At 38.2% G+C, this 26,743-nt stretch overlaps 1 protein-coding gene across 4 annotated transcripts; it reads right to left on the bottom strand.

The window, feature by feature from the left end:
* Positions 1 to 689: 689 nt before the first annotated feature.
* PAIP1 (poly(A) binding protein interacting protein 1) lies at positions 690 to 26,193 on the bottom strand. Of its 4 annotated transcripts, none has more exons than XM_080933654.1 (11): positions 25,323 to 25,802; positions 24,518 to 24,687; positions 18,061 to 18,246; positions 15,414 to 15,526; positions 10,855 to 10,966; positions 8,977 to 9,102; positions 7,526 to 7,632; positions 6,703 to 6,820; positions 5,721 to 5,775; positions 2,174 to 2,267; positions 690 to 1,197 (listed from the first exon to the last, which is right to left on the bottom strand). In XM_080933654.1, the coding sequence occupies exons 1-11, from the start codon at positions 25,588 to 25,590 to the stop codon at positions 1,104 to 1,106; spliced, it is 1,443 nt and encodes a 480-aa protein (XP_080789780.1). In that variant the 5' UTR covers positions 25,591 to 25,802; the 3' UTR covers positions 690 to 1,103. The 4 variants fall into 4 exon arrangements, with proteins under 4 accessions (XP_080789780.1, XP_080789783.1, XP_080789781.1 ...); XM_080933657.1 differs by lacking the exon at positions 25,323 to 25,802 and adding an exon at positions 26,112 to 26,193 and having other exon boundaries at positions 693 to 1,197; XM_080933655.1 differs by having other exon boundaries at positions 693 to 1,197; positions 25,563 to 25,802.
* Between the last annotated feature and the right edge of the window lie 550 nt (positions 26,194 to 26,743).

Here is a 26,743-nt window from a genome sequence, read left to right as displayed (position 1 = left end):
TTTATTTTCAAATTCTAATTTTAATACAGACTGAACACACAGACAAGCAGAAGTGGGAAAACTAAATGTGTAAGCAGACACAGATGTACCAAATGTAAAACAATGAGTTATTAACACAACTATTTACATGCATATTTACAAGCAACCCTTTATATATGTTTATTTTTAGTTATTTGGAAAAAGATTTGACATTAGATAAAAACATTACTTAAAGAGGGCTGAGGTGGTACAGTATAGTAAAAGTATTAGAAAAGTGACCCCATGGTATACCAGTTATAAAGCAGATGAAAACTTGAATGACAAATACCTAGTAAAATTCTCTAGTAAAAAGTCAATGCAACCCATGCAATGAAATAAAAATGAGTAAGCCTTATAATGAAACCAAAATAATACTGTAGGATGGCAGGTAATGAAGTTAGTCAGGCGAAGCAAAAAAAAAAAAAAAAAAAAAAAACAAAAGCAAATTACTCTTGTGGAATAGATCAATGAAGAGTCTTGGTTCCTTAGCTGGTGTTCTAAGCCCCACCCACCCCACATTAATGACATTTTAAAAGCCCTTGGTATCAAATAGCATCTACATATGTAAATAGGTTGTTTATATACTCCAAGACTTTGGTGCTAAAGATTTTCATGATTGTGATTAGTACTTGAAACTCAATATGTAGAGAATCAAATGCTAAACTAAAATGAAAGCTGTACTAGTCATATCTAAAAAGAATGCTACATTTTTGCAGTAATATGTATTTCCAGGCTAAGACTTTTTTAACTTCAAGAAAAAGAAGTTGAACAATAAGCATCTAACCAGCTAGCAAAATTTTCTTTCAACATTTCATTTATTTCAAAATCGACTTTATTGCAGCCAAAACAGTAGAATTAACTGTACATAATAAAACTATTATATATATATACACATTTTAAGTTACAGGGAATAAAGTTTATTTTGGCAGGTAGTGTTAAACAAAATTAAAGTTGCATACATTAGTAACATAACTCAACACATCCTTAATTTGGTATAAGTCTGACACAGTTTCTTGCTGTCTGTGTTCTGCTCAATCACCATACCTAAACTTTAAAAAAAAAAACTGATATCCTCAAATTTAACTTTACTGTTTTCGCTTGCGCTCTGATTCCAAACAAAACTTTTCATAAGCTTCTTCAATCTCTGGGTCCATCTCATCATCAATATCATCCAAATACCTATAAAAGAAGCCAAAAAAATTATTCATATGCCTTGCTGTTTTTCAAATCCAAAAATGTCTGGAGATGTTAAATGTACTTTCCTAAACAGAATTTTGTTATATTTTTAGATAGATTCATGTAAAAGTTAATAAAAGACTTAACATATATAAATAAGTTCATATCTTATTAATAGACACTTTAATTAGAATAATTTCAAATTTACCTAAAACTTTATTATTCCACTCAAAGTTTTATCCTTCCAGTGGTTATGTCTAATTAACATCAAAACCTATTTCTGCTATGATTTCTGCAAGGCTGTTTCTCACTAAGACAGGTCACTTTCCCACATAACTGAAAGCAGACTTGTGCAACAGAGGCGACTTTTGAGATTCTGCTATCCAGTGGCAGTTTACAACAATACAAAGCACTGCAGCATAATGGTGCACTGCTGTAATCACAGCACTCAGAGGTGCCTACATGGAAGTCAGAGGACAACAGAGGAAATCAGTTTTCGATATCCACCTGACATGGGAGTTCCAGAAAGCAAACACAGGTCACCAGGCTTGTGAAGCATGTATTTCTGCCAACTGAGTTATCTTGCTGCCCCCAAATGCTATTTTCTTTTATAATGTTTCTTTTAGTGTAGTTTATATTCAAAACTTGGGCACAAAACCTTCATTTAAAAAGTGAGCAATAAGGGGCCGAGAAGGTAGAGCAGTTGCTATGAAGCACGGAGACCCAAGTTTAGCTCCCCAGCACCCAAGTAAAAGCTGAGTGTAACATGTTGGCTGTAACCTCAGATCTGGAGAGAAGAGACAGGAATATTCCTGCAGGTCAGTCAACCTAAGTAAAGTCAGTTACCTCCTAGTTTAGCAAGAGAGCCTGACTCAGCATAATGTGGACAATGACTAAAAGAGGCATCTGACACTAGCCAATTGCTTAGTTCCACATTAAACACACACACACAATCTATCAGCAATGAAAAAGAACTTACGGGTCACCAGCCCCTGATAAATCTGTTCCATTTTCTTCATAATCTGGAAAAAAGTCCTCTCTTTCAAGTAACTCTTGATACTTCTCTTGGTAATCTATAAGACAACACAGAAAAGAAAAAAAAAAGAGCAGATAATCTTATGAAATTGTTTTTACCCCTATACACTTATTAATGACTTTATAGTAAAAATTACATAAAATGCTTTCATTAAACCTACATTCTTAATTGTCTTGCCTTTGTTTCATTGTATGCTCACAAAACCTAAAATATTTTTACATACTTCTCATTCTCCAGTTGGTTACTAAAGATTAACCCTAAGGTTTCCCTTATGGCATATAATCTACAACTGAACAAGTAACTCCCAATCTCTCTTTGGCTTGTTTGAGAGGGTCTCACTATGTAGCTCTGGCATCCTGGAACTTCCTATGGAGACCAAATGGGCCTCAAGCTCACAGGCTTTGTCTTCCATTTGCTAGGATGAAAGGCATGTGCCACCACATTTTTTTGAGGCCGTGTCTCTTTATCTGGCCTAGGCTGCCAGACTGTTGTGGGACTCACTATGCCAACCAGACCAGCCTTAAGCTCAGAGATTCTCCTGCCGCTACCTCCAAGCTACCAAGCACTCAGTGCTGGGATCAAAGGTATTTGCCACTATTCCTGGCTTAGTTTTTATCGTGAGCCAGGATCTTACTAAATTGCCGAAGCCTGTCTTTTAAACCTCCCGACTCTACAAAGTAGCTAGGATTACTGGCTTGCACCACACAGGCTAATCTTCATTCTTGTTTTGAAAGGTTATGGCGTCACTGGGTTAGGGCCAGTTTTTTCCAAAGCTATTTCTATAAAACTCAACATCAGGGGTTGGTGCCATTCCAATTTTTGACAGATTAGAGAAAATTTAAGCATAAAAAATTTTGGTTATAAATCCTTGAGGTAAGATATAAGATATTCTTTTTAATGTATCAATGAAGGCAGACAGGGAACTCCAGACCATGCACATACATGATAGCTTAGAGGCTCTCAGAGGGTGCTGGTTTCAGCCACCAAGGGGTTTGGCATTTAAATACACAAAAGTTCACGGCCCTGGGACTGTGTAGAACAGGAAGGTAGAACTCATACACCTATCTCTCACCCTTCATAAACTCTCAGGGTTGATAGCTTAAAAGGATAGACCTGAAGAAGCAGCAAAACAAAATAACAAAAACATGCAAAAAAACACCTTGGTGGCAAACAAAATTTTGTTTTATGTTTGGGTTTGGAATGAGGTCAGACACTCTGGGAAATGGTTTATCCAGAGTTTGTAACAAAAGAATTGACCTTGAAATTTCCACTTTCCACAGAAAGAAGCCTCAAGACAAAAACCAACCAACCAACACAACAACAAAAACAAAACCAAACAAAAACCATCCAACCTTTTTCAAGTTAGTGATATACCTGCAGTGCCTGGCAAAAGCAAATCTAAAATTATTTTGGGTAGAGGTCTTAAAACCAAAGGGACAACAGGTTTCTTTTTTTTTTTTTTTTTTTAAAGACTTATTTATTTATTTAAAGTACACTGTAGCTGTCTTCAGACACACATCAGATCTCATTGCAGATGGTTGCAAGCCACCATGTGGTATCTGGGATTTGAACTCTGGACCTTTGGTAGAGTAATCTGTGCTCTTAACCACTGAATCATCTCTCCAGCCCCTGACAACAGGTTTTTTAATCAAGAAAACAAAAGGTTAAACCACTACTGCATTCATTCTGAAGCAGGTAGTATGTCAAATGGTTTATGAAAACAAAACATGGAGACCACAAAAAAGGTAAGCTGAGAAAATTGGTACCCAACATACATCCAGGAAAAGATCAGTCTTGGTGCAATTTTTTTTTTGTTGTTACTGGTGTGTAACTCTGAGGTAATTTCTGAATAGAGGTTTAAGAAAAACAAAGAGTGTGTATAGAATAATGAAAGGATTTGAAACTTTGAAAAAGTCAAGGTAATAATAAAATGTAAAACAGAAAACAAAACAAAAAACAAAACAACCTGAGAAAAACAAAGTGAATCTCTATAAAAGTATAAACAAATTTGATAAGATAGACACCAAAGAATCAAATGAAGGAGGTTAACTCTGGAAAAATACACAGAGAAGGAAGCTTTTTAAACTGTTCTGTGAGAGAGGGTTTTCCTATGTTGCCTAGGCAGGTTTCAAACTCCTGAACTCAAAGGCTTCTACCTCAGCTTCCTGGTTTGGCCTCCATGCTCAAACTGTCCTGACCAGCTTTAGAGATCTGTCCACCGGAAACTGTATGATTTACATACAAATAGTTAAGAATGGGTTATTGCAAAAGAAAGACGAATATTCTAACAAAGAATCTACAGAATGAATAGTATTCAGAATATTATAGGCAACTTAAAATAATAAAGAGAAAAAAATAATACCTGATATTGAGACAATTCAGTGGAAAAAATACTTAATACCTAGTATATTCTCCATGTAAAAATTAAACATTTAAATAGGAAAAACAGCAAAAATGATTTTTAGAAAAACATAACATAATTAAGTAAAACCCAGTAAAAACAAGACTGATAAAACTCAAAGCATGTATATGAAAATACATCATATACAAAATGGAAAGACAACCACATAGCACAAAGGGATAAGCCCCATACCTGACCAAGATCACGTTTTTCTAGACTTTGTAAGAAATCACAGATTAGTAAGACAAATGACCCAACGGAAAGAAGGGGAAAAGCCAATCCACAGACAGTTTTCAAATGAAGACAAAACGAAACAAAGGTTAACACCCAGGAAGAAATTCAGTGTTATTAATCATGAGAATAACTACATCCAATTTCATAGAACTGGACGGACAGAAGCTATATCTAGTAAGTGTCGCCAAGAATGAAAAACAAAAGTCCTGTAAACACAGGTTAGAAAACTAAATGGAATGATCACACTGAAAAGCTATCTAGCAACAGTGTCCGACTTAGTCACACACTTCCTCATCCTAGTAAGTAATATGGCCCCTATGTCAGAAGCATGGGACAGTCAGTGCTTGTTATTTAGAGGAAATGCCTGGCTGTAGACTGCACTAAGTCAGAACTCTCAGTCTACAGTCCCACCTATCACAACTACTGCATTTTTTTCTATAACTAACTTTACTGGAAGGTATGCAGAGATTTGGACTGTAGATCTGAATTGTAGACACTAATGCAATCTGTAAGAACTAACATTAAAATAAGCTGCTAACTATTCAGTCAACTAGAATCATCCTTGCCTTCTATCCTAATCATCTGAAAATTTAGGATGAAAACAAACACTAAGAGAAAGTACAAAATAAAAATGGCTGTACTTAATGAAGGGATGAAATCTTTGACTGGAAAAGCAAAAAGACATTACAAACTGATCACTTAAAACAGTCCCAAGTAATCAACATAGGACAAATTGTAACCCTTCAAGTTTAGAAATATGAAACCCACCAAGAAAACCATACTCTGTACTGTGAAGGAGTGGTTTTATGTAATTTACCACTGAAGGAAAACGGGAAAGTGACTGAGACAACATACCTGGGTCAGCTGCAGTGAAAGGAACACCATCAGATGTATAAAATGTTGGTTCATTCTAGGATAAATAAAAATGATAAAAATAGGTACTTATTTCAAAGTACATTAGAGTACTATGGTCCGACTTTAATCACCCGCAGTCAAATTATACACAATAGGCAACCCCCTAACTTCCTAACAAGCCCCACACTTTCCTGGGCATGCATATGGTTCTTAGATTCCCATTGGTCATCTCACCCTCTTGTAGTTCTGGGCCTACTGTTGTGTTTGATCCATCCCTGGCTATATTGTGACTTAATGCTGACTTAGTTTAGTTTTATTTTCTTACTCTCCTACCATTTTTAAAGAGCTTACACAATTGGGGTTGAGTGTTTCTCTGTAGCTGCTTTACATGTGGTAATGTCAGAAGCTATATGATACACAACATCTGAGATATAGCAATTTGGTTCTAATGCTGACTCAAGCCCAAGCATTATCACTACTCCTTGACAATGGATGGGTCTTCACTTGGTCTTTATTTACATGATCTACTGGCTACTATGGCAATAAAAATTTGGTGGACACCGAATTATGAGAATAGCTTTATATAATTCAGTTTCCAAAACAGAATTCGTCATGTGGCGGTTTGAATGAGAAGGGCCCTCGCATGCTTGCAGACTTGGCTGCCAGTTGGTAGAACTGTTTGGGAAGGATTAAGAGGCATGGTCTTGTTGGAGGAAGTGTCACGGGGGTAGAATGTGAGGTTCCCAAAAGGTTCAAACCATCATTCCCGGTGTGTTCTGCCTTCTGTATGTGAATTAAGATATAAGCTCCCAGCTGTTCCCCCTGTGTCTTTGCTCTATCATAGACTCTAGCCCTCTGGAACTACAGGTACAATTAAATGCTTTCTTTTTAAGTTGCCTTGGTCATGGTGTTTTATGACAGCTATAAAAAAGTAAACTAAAACAAAGCATCGAGTGAAACTTTATTATAAACACTGGCATACCATGAAGTAGTTAGGGTCATTTTCAGGAGTAGCTTCTCTGTATGTTGAAGTTGCATGGACCCTGCCCCAGTTACTTGATCGAAGTTCAACAAGCTTCAAGAGCATCTGTTTTACATCTCTACAGACAAAAAGTTTGTAAAAATTAATATGCATCTGCTGCAAATGCTGTCCAGCTCTATAAATATTTCCAGTGATGTAAATTTCTCAATTTATTTAACATAGGTACCCAAAGCTTTAAATTTCTAGACATTTTCAATGACATAATTCACTGTACTACTTTTACTTAAAAACAAACAAACAAACAAACAAACAAGCAACAGCTTGAAGCTGGCCAGCCCTAGTGGCACACTCCTTCAATCTCAGCACCTGGGAGGCAGAGACAGGTAGCTCTGTGTGTGTTTGAGGCCAGTCTGGCCTACTTAGCAAGTTAAAGGACAGCCAGCCAGAACTATATAGTGAGACACTATCTTTAAAAACAAACAAACAACAAACAAACAAAACAATACATTTGAAATCTGTCCCACTTTACTATCTGATCATGAATTATATTGGTCTCTTATATTACTTATGGTAGAGTTCACTGCATAAACACTGGGTCTATGTTTAAAGTCTAATATTCTTTCTCAACAAATTCATTATATCTTAACACAAAGAAAATCTTAAGTTTTCAATTTTAAGTACAGCTGAAACAAAATTTACTAGAGAAACCATAGACAAAATACTAGATTGATCTATATACCTTAATTACTCTTGGAGGTACATAGATTTACAAAAACATTAAGAAAATAATAGAAGACCAAGATCTACTGGCTTCTTCTCCTACCTGCTGCAGTTTGCATCTAGAACAACATTTTCAATTCTCTGAATTATTTCTTCCATATCAGTTTTCCCCTTTTCCTTCCAAGTATCTTCTAAAACTGACCCTGTCAACTAAAAGCAAGATGTCAGTAAAAACAGAAATAGAGTAAAGGAGAAATTTTTAAAAATATATTAGTAAAAGCTAGAACTTTTTTAACAAAATGAATTAAATGGTTTGGTATTTCCAATTATTCTCTGCCTGCTGTCTATTCAGAGACTTCTACACCATCTCTGCTTTTCTTTGACTAATTCAAATTAAAATAACCACCCCCAAAATATCACACCTTTAATCCCAACACTTTGGAGGATGGATCTCTGAGTTTGAATGCTAGCCTTATCTACAAAACTATTCCAGGACAGCCAAATCTACATAGTGATGATACCCTCTCACCAACTGGTCATATTTTTCCCTGGAAGATGGAGGAAGGTATACCCATTCATTACTAGGAAAAGTAAACTGCAGCTCATCAAACTTTGATGTTAACTTTTGATATAAAACACCTATGCTCATTGACCCTAAATCTGTTCAAAACTGGGCTAGAGAGATGGCTCAGTGGTTAAGAGCACTGAACTGAATGCTCTTCCAGAGGTCCTGAGTTCAAATGCCAGCCAGAGTCAACCACATGGTGGCTCACAACCATCTGTAATAAGATCTGATGCCCTCTTCTGGTGTGTCTGAAAACAGCTACAGTGTACTTAAATATAATAAATAAATTGAAAAAAAAAAAAAAAAAGAGAGAGAATCTGTTCAAAACTTTAAAAAGTATCTGTAAAGAGATAATGAAAGACTACTAGCAATGTTATAGTAGCCAAATGGGAAACAGCCCAAATTTTTATTAAAATAATGGATGAACAATGTAGTTAAATACAATACAATACTAAAAAGTTACTCAATACAGAGTTAAATCTCTCTGGAATGATTAAGATATTTCATCTGGGAGCCCAAAAATAAAGCTGAAATAGACTAAAAATGTTTTTTGTAAGGATACATAAACATAAACAAGGAAGGGAGTTTAGAAACGGGTGGGGGTGAAGGATTTCCATTTTCTTCCAAATTTCTTTCCAAATTCTTCTAATTTAAATCCTTATATACACAATATACTGTATTGTTTCTAACTGTTTTTAGAGCCAAATGTAAGATGCCAATTATATAACTTTAAAAAGTTAATCTTGCATTTGTATACTACACATACTTTCCCCATCTTCTAGACTGTATATCAAGTGGGTAAAGTTACACTTAAAGAGCATAGGCTGGTAAGATGGCTCAGCTGGTAAAGGCACTTGCAGCCAAGTCCTACCCAGAGTTCAGATCCCAGAATCTAAAAGGTAGAAAGAAAAACCCTCAAGCTATCTTCTGACTACACAATAAATGTTTAAAAAAAGACAGACTAAAGAAAGAATAAAATAAAAACCAACCTTTAGCAATTTTACTGCACAAATTAAGTTGTCATCCATAGGATTAGAGAACAGAGCATTCAGCAGTTCCCGAAGACCAACCTGAAGAATATCTGCTCTTGTAACCTGTCCATTTGTTCCTTTAATCTTTGGGAGAAAAACCAGACAATTAAATCAACAATGCTAAAATGTGATATAGACATATAAAAATAGTCTATGAAGGTTGCTTAAATATAAAAATCACAGGAATACACTGTGGCAACTTCAAATTAATTAAAATTGTTTTCTATATAATTAAGACCTCTAGAAAAACAGCAAATTACAGGTAAAAATTAATTTTTATTCATCACATAAAACATAAAAATATAAGTTCACTTTAATAATGCTGCTTTACCAAACATGCTGTAATTTAGGCTCCCATTTTTTAAAAAATGTACTTTTTAAATGTGTATTTTAACAGGTATTTTGTCTAAATGGATTTCTGTACATAATGTACATGCCTCCTACTCATGAGGCCAGGAAAAGGGAGTTGGATCCTATGGAACTGGACAGCTGTAAGCCACCAAGTGGGTGCGGGAATCAAATCCTGGTCCTAAGGAAGAGCAGCCAATGCTCTGAACCACTATGTTATTTTTCCAACCCCAAGGTACCACATTTTAATAACAAAGTATTCTATTTTGTTTTTTATACAAGTTAAAACACCCCCTTTTATATTAGACTATTTCGCCTGCTAGAGAAATTAGGACCAATGCTTTGCTTTCATACTCCCCACAGAACTAGCAGCCTCATCATTTCCACATAGGATATGCTAAGTCCCCCCCCACCCCCCCAGACAAGGTTCCTCTGTGTACCCCTGGGTGTCCTGGAACTCATAGAAATCCACCTGCCTCTGCCTCCTGAGTGCTGGGATTAAATGTGTACACCACTACAACCCAGCTCTGAGTGGCATTTTTTTCTCTTTTCTCCTATCTTTCTATCTTACATCCCAATCGTAGTCTCCCTTTCACCCCCCCTTCTCCTCTGCGAAGGGAAGCCCCCCCAGCCTCCCTGCCATGAGTACCAACCTGCCTGGCACATTGAGTTACAGAAGGACTAAAGCACATCTCTAAGTGGCATTTTAACATGACTTCATAAAACAAAGAAGGATTTATTTTTATTTTCTGTACATTGGATTTTGTCTACATGTATGTATGTGCATCATGTGTGGTGTCCAAAGACCTAAAAAGAGTATTCAATTCCCTGGAATCAGAGTTGCAGACAGCTGCGAGCCACCCACATAGTGGCTCTGAGTCTCTCACAAGAGTAGTACCTCTCTTTCCAGTCCCCTTAACGTGATGTTGTTTAAATTAGTGTTCTTATTTATCTTACAAACAAATGAAACTGAAAAAGGGAAACACTGGACTTTTAAAAATTTACCCTCTTATGGTTAGAATAACCCAGTACTGAAGCTGTGTGTGGTGCCCAGGCCTGTAACTCTAGCACTTGGGAGGCTGCAGTAGGAGGATTGCTACAAGGGTAATGCCAGCCTAGCTAATACATCGGCTTCCTGAGAATATAAGGGCTTTTAAAAGTTCAGTTATTATTTTGTAACATCCTGCTCACAAGCAGAGAAAGTATTATCAATGTTCCACTCAAATATAATTAAGTATGAAAAGATTTGCTTTCTTTCCTATTTCTCTCCCTTCACTTTTGTTTAACTCTGACAGGTTCTCACTATGTAACCCAGGCTAGCCTAAAATTCAAGATTCCTCCCAAGTGCCAGGATTGCAGGCAGTTATCACTTGGTATCACTGGACTAGTTTTTCCCCATTTTATGTTGCAAAGTTGACATGAACAAAATCCCTTCCTGGAACCATTTTATGTGTTTGAGTCTTAAGTCCTAATAATAAATGTTCTCACCTCCAGGTTAAGATATAGTTCTCCCAGAAACAGAACAAATGCATGAAATCGTTTTCGGGTCACTTCATCCCCTTTTGCAGCTTGGTCTTTAGCTTCATACTCTGTCCGGCACCTAATGATGACATTATCTTTTATTATCTCACACCTAATGAAGTCGTATCTTTGTCAAAATTACCACTGTTTTGTCTCTTCAACAGTAAAACAAGCTAGTGTTTGTCAGTCTGTGTACCCACAGCAATAAAGGCAAGCACGAAGACTACCCTGACCTCTCCAAAGGTTGCAGTTTTAAAAAATTGACAGGATTAAGTGCAGTAAAACTATTGGACTGTTGCAATATTAATAAAAACTTCACGGGGTTCAGAACATTCTAGTACTAAAAACAGGAAGAAAAATTATTTTATATTTAATAGGTCTTTTTACTAAGGAAGAACTGGAGTTTCTTTTTTTTTTTTTTTTTTAAATAAGAATGTATGTGTGTATCCAGTTCAGCTGAAGGGTGAAAAAAAAATCCTTAAGGTTTCTTTCTTTTTTCTTTTCTTTCTTTTTTTATTTTTTATTTTTATTTTTTTGTGACACTGGAGACCGAATCTGGGCCTTGGGTGCATGAGGCAAGGTAACAGTAAGTTGTCTCCTCAGCCCGTTTAAAGAAATTTTTTAGATAGATTTTTTTGCTAAGTTGTCCAGGCTGCCCTTGAACTTAGATATCACTTAGTAGAGCCCTCACTGACAACCTTCCCAGGATCTGGGATTAGATTTTGTACCATCACACCCAACTAAATATATTACTCTTGTACTTCCCATTATACAGTCAGATTATACTGAGAGTAAAAATACTAACTAAATAAACCAACATATCTTCACTAGTTGAAAGCCCAAGTCCAAAGCAATTAATTTGTCTTTATTTCCAATGGAGACTGATTTTCTCTTGCTCCATTTTCCCTGACTTGGTCCACTTGCCTCATGTAGTGATGAACAGAAATCCTGGAGTTTATTACAATCACAGTTCCAAAGCATCTACACTAATACCAGTCCACCTGCCATGGAGTCTAGAGGAAAATTATGGTGTGGGCTACTATTACCAAAATGGATGTTTTAAAGGATTTCATTTTGGCATTTTTTTTCTTTCTTTTTATATTGATGAAGAGGAAAGAAATACCTGTGGAAGTAACTTGTTTTATAAAACTGATATTGATAGTTATTTTTTAAAGAAAGGACAAAGGAGGAGTCTGGAAAGACAGAGCTTTTGTAGATTGCACTTTTTCCAACTAGCCAGCTTACAATAGTTACTTTTTTTTCTTTCTTCCTTATCTTTTTTTAGACAAAGAAACCCTCTCCATTGTCTAAACACTTACTGGATAGTATGAAGGGACAAGAAACTTACACTTCTAATTATCACAAGTTATAGCCTAATGAACACTGTCTTTTGAGTTAAATGCAGCTAAGAGTTGTTAACTTCTCAAATACATCAAAAGAGTTTCTCATCAGAGGATAACACAGAAAGGGCTAATAATGTAAGGGCTAAGTGAATCAATGGAAATCCAACTATCCAAACTTGTCTCTACTTTTCTCTTCTGTTACAATTTTGTAGTTTAAATTTGGATAAAACAGATTTTCCTTTTATAAATTTCTGAGACAATAAGATAATAGAATACAATGTATATGCCCTAGTAAATCATCCGTACATGTATGATCTCCCAGGTGAAAGACCCCAAGTCTCTAAAAGCTGACTATTTTCAGTGATAAGAACCTGTGCTTATTTCACAAAGGTGAGAAAACAAAGACCAGAGCCCCCACCCCCCAATACCACTGTGACTTCACTTTGTTTCAAACTAAGGCATATACTTTTAAGGGTAGAGCTGTGCCTTTTCCCATTCATATTATTAGCACTTTTTCAAATCAATATCTTGGAGAGTATTACAGTACCGTAGGAGTTCACAACTAGAAAGAAAACTCAGAACAAAGAAAACCCCAACAATGAGAAGTTTCTATTCCACTTTCTCTGTCCTGGTACCATGATTTGTGCTTAATTACAGTAAGGATAGTTTTAAAAACTTATGTAATTTTGCCATTTTTATTTTTCCAAACTGTATCCAGAGCTACTTGTAAACATTTACTGTTTTTATGTGTATGGGTGTTTTACCCACATGTACTTGTACCATGTGCATGCCGAAGAGTGCCAGGACGAAGTTCCAGATGGCTGTGAGCTGCCATGTGGTGCTGGGAATCAAACCCAGGTTCTCAGGAAGAGCAGCCAGATACTCTTAACTGCCAAGCCATCTTTCCAGCCCCACTAGGCTTTCTCTTACTCATTCCTAGAAATCTCCTTTACTAATGCATAAAAAGAGCTCACTGCTATGTATAAAATTTCTAATTTTATATAATTGACTTTCCCCAAATGTAATTTATATTTAACCAATCTTCTAAATCTAAGCTTGTGGTCTATGAGTGCGGTATCTTGCTTAAAATAGCTTTAACAACCTAATACTTCCCCCCTAGTTTATACTTCCCCTAGTTGTCTTATTTTAGTCTGATGTACTCATCTGATATAGGACCATCTCTCCTTTTTCTATTTCTATAAATGACTATCCACTTGAGCTGTTAGCACAATTCATCTTTTATAAGTATATTTGAAGTAGCGCCTTTATCTTTTTAAATTAAAATATAATTACATCATTCATTTCTCCCTTTCTCTCTCCTCCATGAACCATTTTCCCCTTCAAATATATGGTCTCTAGCCTCTTAATTTTTAATTGCTGGTACCTATGTATATGTGTGTATGTACATGTGTATTCTGCTCAGCCCATATGTTACTTGTATGCATATGGTATCAGGGCTGACCACTTGGTATTAAGATAACCATTGGGCTCTTCCCTAGGAATGCTGGATAGTTTTATTTTTATGTCAACTTAACTCATGCTAGAGTTATCTGAAAGAAGAAAATCACAATTCAGGAAAATGCCTCCATAAGATCCAGCTATAAGGCATTTTGGGAGGGGGGTATTTTCTTAATTAGTCATTGATATGGGAGGGTTCAGCCCATTGTGAGTGATGCCATCCCCGAGGGAGATAGGTTTTTCCTGCTTTCCATAAATAAGCTTACTGGGCAAGCCATAATGAGCAACCGCCGTCCCCACGGTCTCTGCATCAGATGCCTCCAGGTTCCTGCCCTGTTTTGAGTTCCTGTCCTGACTTTCTTTGATGCTGAAAATCTATATGAAAGCGCAAGCCAAATAAACCCTTTCCTCCTCAAGTTGCTTTAGCCATGGTGTTTCATCACAGCAACAGAAACCCTAAGACAATAGGGAAGATTATTTTTTCCCAATATCAGAACGCCTTAGATGCCTGCAGGTTTTTGTCTAGTGCTGGAGACCTATGAGGTTTCCTTTTCCACGTAAGCTAGGTTCTATCTTTAGAATTCTTATTCAGAAATATTTTATAACCATTTATTATTATTATTATTATAAGTTGTATGTCTGTGCACACACATGCAGGCATGTCCAGTAGAAACTGAGCTCAGGACTTTGCACTCTAGTCCTGAACTATAAATCTCTAGGCTTCCATTAGATATTTAAAGAACTAGGGAATAAGTGATAATAAACTTTTTTAAAAAAAAGATTTAGTTATTTAATGTATGTGAGTACACTGTTGCTGTCTTCAGACCCACCAGAAGAGGGTTTTGGAAACCATTATAGATGGTCATGAGTCACCATGTGGCGGTTGGAAATTGAATTCAGGACCTCTGGAAGAGCAGCCAGTGCTCTTAACCACTAAGGCATCTCTCTAGCCCCAATAATAAATTTATTAAACATGGGAATAATCTTATTGCTAAGAGCCACTCAAGTAATGAGAATTTTAAAAATTAGTTTTATTTTATTTGATTTGATTTGATTTTTGAGGAAGGAAGCCTAGACTGGAGTGCAAATTAGACTGTATCTCAGGCAAGACTTGAATTTAAAGCAATCCTGGCTCAGGTACAAGCTACCACACTAAGAAAATCAGTCTTCCCTTGTACTTCATAGTCAATGCCATCTCTTAAATATGTAATAAACACTGTTTATGTAATTCAAGCACTAATATTAGACGGTAACAAGGTGTGCAGCAAAATAGATTCCACAAGAACTGAGAACTACTTAGACCAGATAATTAAAATTTTAGAGCTCTTAAAATAGCTATTATATAGCAATTAGAAAGATAAGAACAAGTGACAGATGGGACATAATGAAAGGTCCAGATTTAAAACTCAAGTGTGATGCAGGTGGTAGTTCAAATCAATCAAGAAAAAACGAATTACTCATTTTTATCTAACTTAAATTCTCAAACCAAAACTACAGAAATGCCTAAGAACACATCAGTAATCATTTTGATGATTCTGGGAAATGGAACCTAAATCCAAAATCAAAACTGAAGGCAATAAAAAAAATAAAAAAACTGACATATTTGACCATAAGAAATTAGTCTGGTTTGCCTATATTTATTTCCCTGGAACTCTCTATATCATAAGGTCTTTAGAAAACATCAATGGTCAAATTCTATTATGTGTAATTTATGTTCACACTGACCTTTGAAGTAGCAATTGGCGGAAGTTGCCACTCTGTGGGCTAATTGTCAGATGATGGGACAGGTAATTACACAGGCGAGCTCCCATATAGGAGAAATTTGGGATAGACGTGGCCTTTTAAAAAGAAAGATTTTGTATGACACAAGTACATTATCATCAATTCAAACACTTAGCAATATTTTATGGAGGAAACTATTAAGGCTACCAAAATTAACTATATAATATATTAAAAGGGTTTTTGTTAGGCATAAGAAAATTCTCCCACCTAGCCTTACACTAAGAACCACATTACAAAGAAAAATGTTTAAGGCAACTTCTCCGATTCATTTACCTGAGGTTACCAGAAAACAATTAGAAAATATCTTGATGCTAACCCATTTTGCTGTCTACAGACATGTAGACAGCTGCTTGGTAACAATTATGAAGATCAGAAGAAGAAACCAAACTATTGATCAGTGCTGCTTCTCAGGATAAGAGCAGCACACACTTTGGTACCTAGACACAAAACGCCCAAGTTTCCTGCTTTGTGATGGTGGCCACTACTAAAACCTCCCTGAGCTTGTGTTTGACACACAAAAGTGATTAATAGCACCTGACATGATATCTCAAAACACTTGGAGTAAAAAGAAAATCAATAAAAACTAAGCCACTTAGAGAAGAAAAGACAAACCAACTATACCACATCTGGAAGAGAATGCAGTGTAGTGAGAGCAGCACTAAGAAACCGACTTCAGCTGCAGATTTTAGAGCACAGCAGATGACACACAGTTCAGCACCTCATGGCACACAGGAAAACACACACTGGGGTGTTAAGAAGCATGACTAAGGTCACAAAGGTAATCAACCACAGAGGCTGAAGCTCCTCTAGCCTCTTCCGGATCAATTTACTACAATAGACAGCATCACTTAGGGTTCTCTGCTCAGGATGTATAAAGCATGCAGAAGAGTAACACTTTCAGTCACTGAGCTACATTATTTGTAGAATACTTAGTGTTATTAGAAACATAGCAAATGCTTTATAATTATAGACTTTTTTATTTCTAGGCTTTGGGGGTTTTTTGCTTTGTTTTGTTTTTGCTTACATGTGGTTTATTTCAGGGAGAAAAAAAAAAAAAAGGCCAACACTGATTTCTCCTTATAAAAATCTAAAGAAATTCAAACTTCTGCTTTTCCCATTATTGGCTAAGAAACTTAAGCATTTGTGTATGTAATTTTTCAGTTTAAACACTATTTCTTGCCTCCCCACATTGGAAAATGAGGTTTTAGATAGGACTTGCTTTAAGCTATGCCACTTATTTCCCATTCTCTCCACCTACGATCGGAAAGTTTTGTTTTAGAGACAAGAGTATATTCTTCTTTAATTGAAATTTAAAGGAGAATGCCCCACATCTGAGGTAGAAGATGATAGCAGTCATGTGGGTAAACTCAAGGTCCACAGGGAATGCAAAAACTTGACATCATCTCAAGTGTAAAATTTGGTGATTCCATCAGAATTGTTATTCAAGAAGACTTATTTCTTTCCAGGTTATCTATTTTTCTTCTTTGGTCTTATGTGGTAGAATTAAGCTAGATACTTGAGTGATTAAGACAGCCTTACTAATCTTGATACTAAGGGTGACACTACCTCTCAGAAGTCAGAGTGATGCCTTTGTGTACTGTCTTTGTAATGTATGCTCTTCTATACATGGTAACAATTCTTTGAGAATAGTAAGAATAAGAAATAAAGTTCCTTAACTTTTAAAACAGTAGTGAAGGCAATTTTAAAAATAAAGTTTTGGGGGGAAAAAAAAAGACAGCACTGTCTAATACAGTTTGAACCCTTATAATGGTATAAATGTACCACTGCTCAATACGTGACAAAAGAAGTTGAATATTGTATAATAAATATCAACTGTGAAGTCTTTAAGGAATTAAGAATGGGCATGGTCAAATCCTACAGCCTGGAAGACGGAAACAGAAATTCCATTAGTTTAAGGCCAGCCTGAAATACAGAGTGAGACCCTCTCAAAAGCATATGAATAGATAAATTAAGACAAGAAGAAACCTTTGAAACTTAATGTTTGACTATTTTACAGTCTGGTTTATTTTTATTTATCTATCTCAGTGCCGAGGACTAAATTCTGGGCCTTATACTTGCTTGCTCAGTAGTCACCCACTGAACTCAATCCTCGACACCACATTGCCTTTTTAAAGAGAACTCATTTGTGAGGCAAAAAAATTTTTCTTAGTTTTTCCCTTTACTCCAGTAATCCTACATAATTAAACACATAGGGGAAAAACTGATTTGTGTATGTTAGTTTCAGATGCTACAAAGTGGGAGTATATGAGTATACAAAGTGGGGTATGTGATTCTTGTGTAGATTTCCTTGTCAGAGCTGAAACCCCCTTCTGTCCTACTATTTGTGTGTACAGAGCATTGGCTAAGCCATAAAAAAAAACTGCTTCTATATAGACTGTGGCTATACAGGCCAACTGATGGTATAGCCTGGCTCTAGCCTGGGCTCTCTATTCAAATCATAGGCAGACTTCAAAGCTCCTATAACCATAAAGCATTAATGAGTATGGATGAAACTGACAGTAGCCTAGTCTCTTTCACATCTTGGGCTCCAGGGAAACTACCAGGCCACCCCCACTATGAACCTGCCTACCTGTTGGTAGATGAGTTCCACAAGTTCTTGCAAAGCATCGTCTGTTGTGACCCATCCATTCAGGGTTTCTGCAAACTGTTCAATTTCTGTTTCAAAACTGCCAGGCTGTTCTGTAAGATGATTCAGAAAATCCTGAACGTATTCTGATAGAGTGGGATAATCCTCACAGCCATCCTCATAGGATTCCTACAGTTCAAAAATTAAACCAAACAAAAACAGAATAAAACAATTTAATTCAAATAACTAGCAAAACAAGCTTGCAGTGGCTTTAAGTCGAGGCTGTCTTTAGCAATGAGTATCGTTTAGGGATCTTGCATAACTTTAAAGAACAGAAAGTGCACGAAGCCATTCCCTTCCCTTGCCTCACTTAAGTGTTTTTAAAAGAAGGTGCTCCATTAAGACTAAGAATTGTCTTTTCAATTGTCAGACAGAGAAAGTTTAATGTAGCTTCACTATAATAAGCAACACAAAAAGAATCTAGTTACAGATGAGATAAGCCCTAGTTACAAATTTGCATTAAAACTGATGGGAAAAGATGGACAAAACATACAGAAACCAGAATTGCCAAAGAAAATCCACTATACTATTCTATTATGTATATCCTCATCTGTGTTTAAGGCTACACCTATACTAAAAGAAAAACATACCCTCCAATATTACTATAATATATCATCTGTTTGTTGACACCCAGGAAAGAGAAACATATTTAAATGTTTAAGTATAAAATTATATCATAATGAATACGGTAGGAGATTTTTCTGGCTGCTTTATGTGGAATACTGGCCAAAGCATGCTAAAGTTTATCTGTTATGCTCAAATACATACACTGCTTGATGAGATTTATCCTTCTCCAAGTAAACTCAAATTAGAAATAAGCAAAACAGAGAAGCAGCTTATGAAGAACTGTGAGTTCTAGAGTCAGTGAGTACAAAATAGCACACAAGGTCAAACTTTCCTGTGATGAAGCTCTTCTTTCTGATAAGACTGTACCTCACAGGCTTTCAAGAGATACACCAGTAACTCCAGCACTAGACTGATTGTTCAGTAGTTTCAGGTCAGTCTAGACTACACAGTAAGGCTGAATCTGAGATCAAACCTTAGTGCCTGCTGAGCGACACACTATATAGGTACTTAAAGTATTTCTATGACACAGAATCTGCCATGTACAGCAGGCAAAGTTAAACTTCTCTTCTCATAATCCCATGATGCAAAGTACATTCAGATGTGGAAGTAATTATGGAAAACATGGCCAGATAGAATCTTGAGAGATAATATCTGAGACTTGGTAGACAAAAGCTTAGTGGTTAAGAGCACTTCTAGCTGTTGTAGAGGATGTGGGTTTAGTTCCCAGCATCCATATGGTAGATCATAACCACCTGTTTATCCTGCTATAGAGGATCCAATGCCTTCTTCTGACCTCTGCAGGCACCAGGCATGCATGTGGTGTCCACATATATTACTTTTTCACAAAACATCTATACATATAAAATAAAACAGATAAAGTAAGAACACCTGAACTGACAAAAAATGCAAAACAAAATCTTCTCCCAACTCGTCAGAAATTGGTGGAAAATATCCTTTGCAGTGGCAGATGCAGAATGTTGGTTCCAAAGAGGAAGGAACTCAGCCTGACACTTTTGAGGAAGAAAGTCATAGCTGAAGCAGAGGACTGAGGAAGGGATGGTGGCTGTTAAGAGTCAGTCAGATCATGCTTGGTTTTTTAGGGGAAGTTGAAGGAGGCTAATTAAATGCAGTAGGGGGTGAACTTATACAAAGAAAAGCTGCACAGAACTTGAATGATTTGTATATAACAAAGCTAACTAAAAATTGTACTTTTATATTCTACACTATTTTCAAAATAACTACATCTTAAAGAACACAAATTTGTGTTTGTTACCAAGAAACATATCTAACAATCTATAAGCAAGATATTAAATTACATTTATATGATGTGCTTTCATATAGCCACTTAAGAAAACAAGTCAGAATTTATATATACCTAACATATAATACACACACACACACACACAGGGCAGGATATACACATCTGTTCTTCCAGAAACAGTCCCAAGATAATCTTTTAAGTAAAAAGAGCATATATAATCTTTTATTTTTTAAGAAAGGAACTTATTTGTACAGACCTAACATTTCTGCAATGCTAAACAATTTAACAAAACATCTGGAGTGAAAACATGTTCCTATTATTAATACTTCCATTTTATTGAAAAGCTGTGAGAGCAGTTAAGCATAAAAACATACATATTAATGTGCATTATCTATCTCAGAATTAATAAGGTTTTGGTGTGCATGGTAAGAGACGTAAAAGAATCTTATTAATATAATAACGAGGAGTCTGAAGCAGCTTACTCTATCAAAAATGTCATTCACTGCAACAAAGCACAGTTTATAGTGTTCAATTTCAGCTTTATATAAAGTCAACAGAACTCTCTAAAACAGAATTCAAGTCTGTAAGTAAAGTAAAGCTACTCTGAATACAGAACAGAGGAGACACCTAGTCCACCATCTTACAGGTTCATAGGTTAAAATCTAAAAGAGAATGTTGGCTGCAAAGATTTGGAAGTAAAGGAGATTATACACAAAGAACAAAACTAGTAATATTAAATATGTAGTTCTAGTATAATAAGAGATTTTATCAAAGGCTACAAAAGGTAACCTTGAGATATATACCACAGGACATAGCAGTCTTTAACAATGAACAGATTATATTGTGTTGAGGCCTAAAATAAAGGTAGATTAAGAAGACTACATATTTAAAAAACAGAGGAGCATCATTTACAGTCATAAAATAGTATCAACATACTAGTGAAAGTATGGTGGGACACTAACGTTCTAATTTTTAAACAAGTGCTTGATAGATCCTACATAGAACCTTTGTACTGGTAAGTAAACTATGATTAGATATTCATATATTATTAATTTCTCTAAGAAGCAACCACAAAGAGATGGAAACAGTAACTTGCTAAGACAGTATGAAAAGGAGGAAATTCTAGCATCAGAACTAGAAGGACGAATGAAGATCAAGAGCACATAGTTTTGAAAGAACCTAAGAGGCACAGCAAAAACCACCATAAAGGTTTTTTTTGTGTGTGTGCCATCCATGTGTGCACATTTGTGGGTGCATCTACGTGTGGAAGTCAGAGGACAACTTGTGAGAGCTGGTTCTCTTCATCATGTGGGTCTCAGGAACTTAGGCCATTAGCTTGGCACCAAGTGTCTTCACCTGCAGGACCATCTCACTGAACCAATTATGTATAAAAAAAACAGATTGAAGGGATTTCTGGAAACAGAAAGATTTCTAGAGAAGAGCTTCCATAAAGACAGTTTTCTCTGCTTTGTACATGACCAGTGCTTGACCCAACTAAGTATTAAACTATGTGTGGATGTGTGAATCTAGCTTACTTTGGAACATGGCTATTATACAGAAAAGATTCCTTTATAGGAACTTATATGAAGAGTTGGGACATGAGGATTCTCTTGTTCTGCACTAAATGGACTAAAAAACATTTAACCTGGCTAAGAGTAAATACTAGTGTGAACTAGTAAGGTTGAGAAAATGTACTGGGGGGCATAGTAGCAAGCCTAAGCACTTATCCATGAAATTCAGAAGAATTACAAGTGAAGTCATTCAGGGAAGAAACTGTTAACTAATGCTCCAATTATGTTTCAACCAATTTTGCTTTCAGAATTCCAGTCCATTATGGCTATTTATGATTCAAACAGAAACTAGGAAATATAGACTTTTCAATATCTAATTTAAATATTGGCAATAATTAAAACAATCTTTAAAACAAAAGATCAGAAAAGGTCAAAGAAGCTTCTAGTTAATAATTTGTTTTGGTACACTGAATAGAGAAATTGTTGCACTATTAAATATACAAAAGAATTCCTAAAATACAATACTGATTCAAAGGAAGAGGTGGAGGGGTAGAGAAGATGACTTGGTGGTTAAGAGCATATAACATGGGATTTGAGGGGTGGCTCAGTGGTTAAGAGTAGTAGCTGCTCTTCCAGAGACGGGTTCAATTTCTAACACCCACATGGCGGATCAGTTGTCATATATAATTCCAGTTCCAGAGGAGCCAACACCTTCACACAAACATACATGTAGGTCAAACACTAAAACACATAAAAGTAAGTCATTAAGGAGAGAGGGGGAAAAAAACAAACACGTGCCACTCCTGCAGAAGACCCAATTCCTTTCCTAGCATCCACACTGACCATTCAAAACCATCTTGTAAATTCAGCTCCAAAGAAATCTGACTCCTCTGGCCTGCTCAGATAAATGCACTCACCCGCACACATCCATAAACAAAAGTACTGATAGTTGAAGGGCCATTTTAACTTACTCAGGACTTTGAGAAGGAAAACAAAACAAAACCAAAACTGTATCCCTCCCATGATAAAATAGTCTAGGACAACAGGAAGGGAAATGAATGGGTAACTGGTTTGGGCTGCTAAAAAGTAAACATTCTTAAGAATTTATTCAACTACTCTCCACAAGCTCTTTAATGGTCCCTTCCCTTTCTGAGCCAAATACAACTTAGACAACATGCCAAGCTACTCTTATTTATTTCCCATGACAATGGCTTTCTTCACCAAATCAACTGCTCTTCCTGCCATATTCACACTGTCACCTGTCTAAGCCCAAAGCGAAAAGATGAATGGAGCTGCTATTCTACAAAATGCAGTCTCCACACTGATCAAACATAAAGAGAAATACAGATCACAAAAGGTATGCAGTCGTTAATTTTAAGAAACCATAACTATTGGGATGGCTAAACAGATAATACCAAGTGCTGACTAGAAAGAACAGCAAGTAGCAAGTCAGACACTGAGGAATGTAGACTGGGAAGGTCTTAGAGAAGATTGCTGATTCTATTAAGGTTGGCTACTGTAATTTTACTTTTACATAGGAAAGTAAAGGCATATATCAATCAAGACACAGAGACAGCCCAATAGCCCCAAAGGAGAAGTTATCCTACTATTGATAAATGAACAAATGGAACCTAGATACAGTCAAGTGATGTGAATGAATTCTCTCAAATTATTATGTTACAATGTACATTTAGTTGTAGAGGTAGAACAATCTAAAAAACTTCATTTATGTAAGCGTTGAAAAAAAACTTTGTATGTCAAAATGGTGAGCCAGTACTCACACCCAAATACTGGGAACAGGCTAGCACAGGAGAGGCTGAGAAGGGAGGATATCAAGCTCAAGGATTATTAGGAATACACATCAAAACTAACTAAAACAAAACAAAACAAAACAAAAATAACAAATAAACAAAATAAAGATCAGTGGTTACCCTTGGGCATGAGTGATAATTCTAGGGATGAACGGGGCTTATCGGATGTTGATTTTTTTTCTATTTGGCTGTCATAGTTGTCTTGAATGGTAACTTTGAGCTGAGCCTTGTTCACACTGTTATCCATCCAGTAAGCTGAGAAGAGCGAGGGAGACTGAGAGAGACTGCGAGCTACGGTATTACCAATCATTTTTTTCAATTCACCACTATTATTTCCTCCCCTTTCTAATATTAATCTCTATGCATTGACTCATCTGAATTTAGCAAGAACAATGAATTTCTTCCTATACATTTCAACCATGTGTTATATATGCTTCTTACTGATATGAAAACTAGGACCAATTAAGATTTGCTACATTATTGACAAATATTTAAAAAAAAAGGTGGAAAGTTCTTCATACATATGTATATTGTACTTATGTAAATGCTTTGCCAAAATCGCTTACATATTAAGCAGATTTGGAGGGCTGAAGCAGGACAACTGCCATGCCTGACTCAGTCAAAACCAACTAGCCAATCAAGAACAAAATAAAGACAACAAAACCCAAATCAAGCAAAAAACATTTATAGTATTTCTGCATACAACATGTAACCTGCAACAAAAACGTTGTTTTAACATAATGGACAAACTTGCTCTAGAAATAAAGAGCCCAGATGTGTGTTTCTCAATATTCATGACACTTCCCATTTACAGCAAAACACCTATTTAATTTACTTCAAGGCCACTCCGAAGAATATTCTGAAATGTGAATAAAATCAAATTAAAGGAAGCTTTCCTGGCTACTCACTGTACAGCTTATCTAGAAGGTTCAGACGAGGATTTTAGTTTTACAAATTGAAAATATGCCTGACAATGGGCTTTTCATATAAGGTTTGTTATTTTATGTGTTCTTTCTAAGAACCAGGAACACAACAGTGAAACGCGCTAACGAGAATTCCTATTCTCACAGCTTAAATTCCAATACCTGGCACATAACTGCAAATTATATTCCTGAATCATAACTCGCTGAATAAGATATTTCTGTGTGTAGTACAGAGAGCAGCCAGCACACTCTAGAGAAAAGAATAACCACTTTATTCCAATAGCTTTAACACAAGAGTTGTAGGTGGTTTTAAAAAAATGTACTCACTGTATAATTAGAAGAATAACCTGATGGGTAAAATTCGGGGGCGTTCGCAGACAGCTTAGACATTAGCACAGGAGCCACAACCACCTGGGGCTTAGCCATTGCTGATTCCGAGTTCGGCTGTGGGGTTTTATCCTGTGAACTAGGTGGAGCTCTCTGGGGCCTCGTTTGTTCTGAGAAAGAAAAAGGCAAAAGGAAAAGAAAAAAAGAAAGAAATAAAAAAAAAAAAAAAAGCAGTGCTAGATGCATTCTATTCATTCCTTTGTATATAGCAACTTACTACAGGTTTAGAAACCGTTTGAGAACTTCCGGATTTTAAGAGTTAAATACAAAACGTAAGATCATTAAGAGTCATACAAAGAGCTTGCAAAAAAAAAAAAAAAAAAAAAAAAAAAACGGAACAATAGCCTTGTTTTGGCTCGTGAATGCACGTACCTGCCTCCAAAACGAAGGTTCGAGGACTTTTCCCACCCCTTCCCTCTCTTGTAAGGAGTTGGTTAAGAAGTGGATGCTCGCCTGGGGCCCGGGTTCACTAGGGAGAGGTAGGCGATTCTGACTTCCTCCCGGGACGCCAGACCGAGCACCGGGCCCCGGCCCCTCCCCCAGCCGGAGCGCACAAAGGATTCCAGCCACCACCTCCTTCCAAACCCAGTTCTTGGCTAGTCCCTACCCCGTGCCGAGCGGGCCCCTCGGGGAATGCTTTCGGAGAACCGGGGGGCGGATTCGGCGCGCCAGGGCTGGGCGTGCGCGAAGGCCCGCGGGGGAAAGCTGGCCCAGGAGCACCGGGGCCCCTCGAGCTGCTCCGTACCTGGGAGCGCCCCAGGCCGGGGAGGCCGCGCGGAGCCGGCGGGGGCCTCGCTCTGGGCCCCTGGCGGCGGGGCGGTCCTGGGCTGGCGCAGCGGCGGCGGCTGCAGGAAGCCCGGGGCTTTGGGCTGCGGCGGCGGCTGGTGCTGCGACCGCTCCGCAGGCCCCGCTCCGTTCGGGAACCCGCCGCCCTCAGGCCCGCCCCCTCCGCGGCCCAGGCCCCGGCTCCGGCCCCGACCAGCACCTGGAGCCCGATCGAAACTGTCCGACATGCTCCTTGCTCTTCAATGGGGGGCCGCCGCCGCTGCCGCTCCGAACAGGATGCGCGGGAGGCGCCGCGGGCCGCCTGTCACCGCTGCGCCTCACTCAGGCCTCATGGAGGAGGCCGGCGGGCCCTGCTCGGTCCTCCGCGCTCCGGGCCCCCGCCGACGCACCGCAGCACAGCGCCCGCCTCCCCGGCTCCCCTCCGGCTTGCGGACGCTCTCCCTTAAGCCCCGCTTTCCCCGCCCGCCCGCTTGCCCGCCCGCGGCGCAGTGGGGCCGAGGCGGGTCACAGCGGCCCCCCGCGGCCCGGAGGCCCCGGGTGCGGCTGCTGCCCTCCCGCCGGCTGGCGACGTCCGCTCGCGTTCGCGGCCGGCCGGCTGGCTGACGGACCGGCAGCCGCGGCTTCACCGCGCCGCTTGGCTGAGCGACGTCCGGGCCTGCAGGAGGCTCCGCTGACGGCCGCGTTCGGCGGGCCGGGCTCTCGGGGTCGGGCTGTGGGGGGTGGACGGCCGTGGGGGGGGGACGCTTACCGGGCGACTCCGACCTCCTCGCTGGTTCCTCTGGAGAAAAGTGCGAGACTGACGGTTGGTGCCAAGGAAAATAATCCGGGGGGAGGGGGCGTGGGCGCCGCGCCAGGGTTCGCCGACGCGCACCTCAGTGGGCGCGCAGGTGTGTTCAGGGATAGCGCTCCGGCCGAACCCCGAGGCCTGGCGGCGAAGGGGGTCCGGGACGCAGCCCTGCCGTCTGCCGGGTTAGCAGCGGAGGGGAGGGGGCGGGGAGCGCAAACAGAACGCCAGGGCGCCCGCCTTCCAGTTCCCGCTAGGTGTTAGCACACAAACCGGGTCACGTCCAGCAAGCCTCCTCCGCGACCCCTTCTGACTTGCCCTCCAGGAACTTCTTAGAAAATTACACTACCTTCCATTTGCACGTCCGCTTCTCCCCTCTTGCGTCTTCTACCGTAGCCGTCCAGTTTAAAAAAAAAGAAAGAAAGAAAGAAAAAAAAGAAAAGGACTTGAGCAAAAATTGCAAAGCACTTAATTGTCTCAATATGTAGAAGCCGCCTTAAATGAAAGCAGGTGAAATTAATTTTAATATTCTTCCTGTAGGCACAGATGGTATCGTTGCAACATGTAATAATTGATGTTAAATGTGAATGGCATAT

Source organism: Micromys minutus, assembly GCF_963924665.1.
Source record: "Micromys minutus genome assembly, chromosome: 20".
NCBI lineage: Eukaryota > Metazoa > Chordata > Mammalia > Rodentia > Muridae > Micromys > Micromys minutus.
This window is presented reverse-complemented; position numbering and strand designations above follow the sequence as displayed.